The 6,000-nt window shown below is 40.1% G+C and overlaps 1 protein-coding gene across 1 annotated transcript in view; it reads left to right on the forward strand.

Moving 5' to 3' along the window:
* The window catches only part of LOC149437495 (uromodulin-like), a 69,474-nt gene extending 66,316 nt beyond the window's left edge, over positions 1–3,158 (forward strand). The window contains exon 15 of the mRNA XM_089660891.1: positions 2,948–3,158. Within this exon, the coding sequence (XP_089517017.1) occupies positions 2,948–3,012 (65 nt within the window). The 3' untranslated portion in view covers positions 3,013–3,158. The remainder of the gene's footprint in view (positions 1–2,947) is intronic.
* The last annotated feature ends 2,842 nt before the right edge of the window (positions 3,159–6,000 follow it).

Consider the following 6,000-nt stretch of genomic DNA (forward strand, 5'->3'; position numbering starts at 1 on the left):
TGTCCTCTCCCCAGCCCCAGCCTGCGGAAGGATCAATAGCACACAGATTAGGTCATCTCCTCGTTCACTTCACTCTTTCCTCCTAACATGTTCCTTGTTAACACAGCAGCCCACTTGATTGGTATCCAGTCTTTGTGCTGTTTCTTCCTTTCACACTCCAGCCCTGCTGTACAGGAAATGCAAGAGGCTGATACCAGGTCATATTCAGGTGCTTACACTGCTCTTATTCAGTACATTACATTTAATGTTACATTTAAATAAAATGGAATTTAAAATAATAATAATAATAATAATAATAAAAAATATACATTTGTGAATGAGCATTTTTTTCCATTTACACTTTTTTTATTGGTTATGTTTTATAGCAGAAAGTAAAAAAAATTGCTGTATTTTTCAAAATTTTCATTCTTTTTTGTTTATATAATACAAAATAAAAACTTGGTGGTGATCAAATACCACCTATTTGTGTGATAAAAATGATATACATTTCATTGGTGTACACCTGAATAGTCTGAAGGCAAACAGCTTCTGTTCTGCTGTTTTTTGGAATGCTTGGGTTTTTTCGTTGGTATATACGCTCACCGGCCACTTTATTAGGTCCACCTTGCTAGTACCGGGTTGGACACCCTTTTGCCTTCATTCTTCGTGACATAGATCCAGCAAGGTATTGGAAACATTCCTCAGAGATTTTGCTCCATATTGACATGATGGCATCACGCAGTTGCTGCACATCCATGAACTGTTGATACAAGGCAGGATGGATCCACCACACCATGACACCACCACCACCAGCCTTGACCATTGATACAAGGCAGGATGGATCCACCACACCATGACACCACCACCACCAGCCTGAACCATTGATACAAGGCAGGATGGATCCACCACACCATGACACCACCAGCCTGAACCGTTGATACAAGGCAGGATGGATCCATCACACCATGACTGTCAGGGATGCGGGTGTGACCAGAGATGTGTGTACTGACACAGGGAAACGCAAGCTCCAGATATGGTATAAATAAGACAATTTATTAAGACTAACAATACAAACATAAACGCAGTGCACCAAACCCCAAGCTAACACAAATACATAACACAAGGTGAAACAAACCCAAACCTAAACTGATATAGATACACGGGTGCATACACATATAGAGCACAACGTAGTCAGGCAGGCCGGGTCGATAACTATCGGGCAGGTAGGTACAGGAGGAGCAGGCGGAGAGAATGGTCAGGGTCACAAGCCAGGGATCAAACAGGAGAAGTCAGCAGAGGTCAGGATCAGGCAGGGTCGGCAACAAGTCAGGCAGAAACAGAAACAGGAACAGGAACAGGAATGCAGGTTACAAGGTACAGGGGCCCATGGAAAAACACACACCAAGGCACAGACTGCAGGTCTGGCCATCCCTTAAATACACCACCTGCAATCAGCCCCAGGTGATGGCTAATTGCTAAAGCGAACCTCTGGTTGTTGAGAGCACCCGCTGGCCAGCCCTGGTACTGCAGCCCACAAGGCAGGTGAGTCCCACCACTATTGGCAAGTCCATTCCTGACAATGACACCACCACCACCAGCCTGAACCGTTGATACAAGGCAGGATGGATCCATGCTTTCATGTTGTTTACACCAAATTCTGACCCTACCATCTGAATGTCGCAGCTGAAATCCAGACTCATCAGACCCGGCAACATTTCTCCAATCTTCTATTGTCCAATGTTGGTGAGCCTCTGCATACTGTAGCCTCCGTTTCCTGTTCTTTGCTAACAGGAGTGGTACCCGGTGTGGTCTTCTGCTGCTGTAGCCCATCTACTTCAAGGTTGGACATGTTGTACATTCAGAGATGGTATTCTGCATACCTTGGGTGTAACGAGTGGTTATTGAAGTTACTGTTGCCTTTCTATCATCTGGAATCAGTCTGCCCATTCTCCTCTGACCTCAGCAAGGCATTTTCCTCAACACAACTGCCTCTCACTGGATATTTTCTCTTTTTTTGGACCATTCTCTGTAAATCCTAGAGATGGTTGTGCGAAAAAATCTCAGTAGATCAGCAGTTTTTTAAATTCTCAGACTAGCCTGTCTGACACCAACAGTTATGCCACGTTCAAAGTCACATAAATCCCCTTTCTTCCCCATTCTGATGCTCGGTTTGAACTTCAGCAAGTTGTCTTCAACACGTCTAGATGCCTAAATGCATCAAGTTGCTGCCATGTGATTGGCTGATTAGCAATTTGTATTACCGAGCCATTGAACAGTTGAACCTAAAGCTGGCTGGTGAATGTATTGATGTCTGTGACCCCAATGAAGAGATTTCCCTTAATTTCCTTTGTAGCCACAGCAACTAAAGTGAAGGAGGATCTCTCCATTATTATCCAGCCACAACTGTTTTAACTTTAGAAAGAATCAGGAAAGATAAGAATCCCTTATGAGCTTTTATTGCTCTCTTGAGATATGTTTGAGGAACTTCCCCTCACTTCCTGTCCCAGTGAAAATGGTTTCACCAGAGAGGAAGTGACAGCAAATCTCCAACATCAACACAGACAGGAAAAAAATATTTTTGTTGAGTGGAGTAAGGGAAGGATAAAATCCCTGTCTGGTGTTTTTGTTTTTTGGGGTTTTGTTTTCGTTGATCGCTGTTTGTGTCTATTTTCCCTCGCTTCTTGTTTGGTAAAACTGTTCTCACCTTGACAGTAAATGAGGGTAAATTTTTATAATGGCGCCCATAGCAGTAAAACTGATGGGGGTTCTAATGTTAATTGCCACACTACCCACAATTTAAAAACAAAAATTTGGGTTTGAAATATACTTTAAATTCTCAGTCTGGTGTAAATGTAAGCTTTCATCAGACTGCAACTACAATGAAAACCTAGGACTGCATATATGAACAGAAGATATTCCATAGAAAGATCCTCCCTGCTCTGTTCATGATATCTCTTGTGTGTTCCAGGTTTCTCCATGCCTTGGACTTTGTCTGCTCTGATCTTCTCTTGGATCCTGATGAAGTTGATGTAAACTCTCCGAGACGTCGACCACCCCGGGCACCATGAGGCTTGGTCTTATCGTGAACCCCAATTGCTCTCAGATATGAAGGAATCTTGGATCTAGTTCTTTTTCTGTGTATGGTATAGTCTGCAGAGGAAATAAAGGAATCACCATCATCTGGGGTCCCAGCTTCATCTTCATCTTGCTCATCATCACCTTCATCATCATTTTTAGAGATGAGCGAATCGAATCAGGCGAAGTGGAATTCGTATCGAATTTCAGGAAAAATTCGATTCGCAGCGAATCCGAATTTTTGCCAACTTCGGATGGTCGAATCGAATTTTTCCTGATCGGCCGTTTTCATCCCTTCTACAGCCGGCAAAAATGTCCCTGCAGAGAGCTCCGCTATTTCTGACAGCTGTCTGACAGTTCTTTCACATTTCCAGCGGTTGAAACATTGTATGTATTTGTTTCCATTTAGGATACAGATGTTTTTATTAGGAAACAAATAGATACAATGTTTCAATCGCTGTAAATGTGAAAGAACTGTCAGAGAACTGTCAGAAATAGAGGAACTCTGCACATACACTTTTTGCTTTACTGGAATTATTCTTATTTTCATTCTTCTTCTTATTTTCATTCTTCTTTTCATTCTTTTCATTCTTCTTTTCATTCTTTTCATTCTTCTTTTCATTCTTCTTCTTATTTTCATTCTTCTTTTCATTCTTCTTCTTATTTTCATTCTTCTTTTCATTCTTCTTTTCATTCTTCTTTTCATTCTTCTTATTTTCATTCTTCTTTTCATTCTTCTTCTTATTTTCATTCTTCTTCTTCTTTTCATTCTTCTTTTCATTCTTTTCATTCTTTTTTTCATTCTTCTTATTTTCATTCTTCTTTTCATTCTTTTCATTCTTCTTTTCATTCTTCTTCTTATTTTCATTCTTCTTTTCATTCTTTTCATTCTTTTCATTCTTCTTCTTATTTTCATTCTTCTTTTCATTCTTTTCATTCTTCTTTTCATTCTTCTTCTTATTTTCATTCTTCTTTTCATTCTTTTCATTCTTCTTTTCATTCTTCTTCTTATTTTCATTCTTCTTTTCATTCTTTTCATTCTTCTTTTCATTCTTTTCATTCTTCTTCTTTTCATTCTTTTCATTCTTCTTCTTCTTCTTCTCATTCTTTTCATTCTTTTCATTCTTCTTCTTCTTCTTCTTTTCATTCTTTTCATTCTTCTTCTTCTTCTTCTTTTCATTCTTTTCATTCTTTTTCTTCTTCTTCTTCTTCTCCTTCTTCTTCTTTGGCCCCGTGACTGCCCAAATGAGTGAAGTGTGCGGTGATTCTAAGATCGACGGCACTCATCTGCATGTCATACTGACTGACAGTATTATTTCTCTTCCCCAGCAGACTCCAAGGGCATTTAAATTAAAGGTACAGTGTTCTGCACTAATATAAAGGCTCTCTGAAGCCTAGAAACCCTTTTTATAAGTAAAATTCGCAGCGAATAAATTCGAATCGAATCAAATTTTTTCGGAAAATTCGGCGAATCAGGCGAATCGAATTTTTGAAAAATTCGCTCATCTCTAATCATTTTCATCATCATCTGCGATCATCATCAGCAGCATGCTCTAAAGCAGTGTTTCTCAACTCCAGTCCTCATGGACCCCCAACAGGTCATGTTTTCAGGATTTCCCTCAGATGAAACAGCTGTGGTAATTACTAAGGCAGTGAAACTGATCAAATCACCTGTGCAAAATAATGGAAATCCTGAAAACATGACCTGTTGGGGGTCCATGAGGACTGGAGTTGAGAAACACTGCTCTAAAGCAACACGCTCTTGATCTAATGCAACTTTGATGCAACTTTCGGGCACTCAAGTATCATCAAAGTTGCATCTAAGTAGTGCAGGGAACTTAATGTGTCCAAAGTCACATTTGTTGGCTATTAGAGACGTATGATAGTTCTGTTCATGTTGTGCAACTTTGATGTGACTTTACACTCTCTGCCACTCAAGTAGCATCAATATAGCATCAAAGTCACATCAAAATAGTGTAGGAACCTTTATGTGTCCAAAGTCGCATGTTAGGGTTAAGGGCTACGGTTGGGGTAAATGTTAAGGTTGGGGTTACGGTTAGGGTTAAATGTTTGGTTTAGGGCCAAGGACTGGAGTTAGAGCTAAATGTTAGGGTTAAGGGCTAGTGTTGGGGTTAAATGTTAGGGTTAGGGTTGGGATTAGTGGTAAACATTAGGATTGGGGTTAGGGGTAATCATTAAAGTTAGAGGTAATCATTAGGATTCTAACCCTAACAATTACTGTTAAGTGCTAACCCTAACTCTAACCCAATCCCAAACATTTAACCCTAACCCTAACCTTAGCCCTAACCCTAACATTTAACCCTTAACCCTAACCCTACCATGCAACTTTGAACACATAAAGGTTCCTGCATGACTTTGATGCTACTTTGATGCTAGTTTAGCGCCGGGGAGTATAAAGTCACTTCAAAGTCGCACTACACGGACAGAACTGTCGTACTTTCCTATCAGTCAAAAAATGCGAAATGCATAAAAAATGTAACCCTTGAATTTTTTGGCGTGGGTCCATTGAAGTCTATTACACGCAAAAAAAAAAGCTGTGGGAAACAGAGGTCCCAGAATTTTTTCAAAAAGTGCCCTGGCTCAGCGCATAAATGTGAACTAGATCCATAAGAACCGTGTTAAATGGCCTGTTGTGTGATTCTGCAAAATGCACTGAAAACACATATGTGTGGGCCAAGGGTCATAGTATACATAACACACAAAATGTATGAACTCATAATTTATACGGCTAAAATTGTATGCGCAACAATACGATACATCGGATCATTTACCGTCCGCTCATAGGTACCACAACCAAGGTACGGAGTACCAATTATCTAACTAACCTAGCAGACAACTACATCCACATTTATCAGAACGTCCCTTTTGCTTCTTCTGCAGCAGAATAAAGGGGTGGAGTCTATCTACAGGCTGTGATGATACAAT

The sequence above is a fragment of the Staurois parvus genome, unplaced genomic scaffold, assembly GCF_062004578.1.
Source record: "Staurois parvus isolate SC_StPar_1 unplaced genomic scaffold, SC_StPar_1.0 ptg001286l, whole genome shotgun sequence".
NCBI classification, from domain to species: Eukaryota; Metazoa; Chordata; class Amphibia; order Anura; family Ranidae; genus Staurois; species Staurois parvus.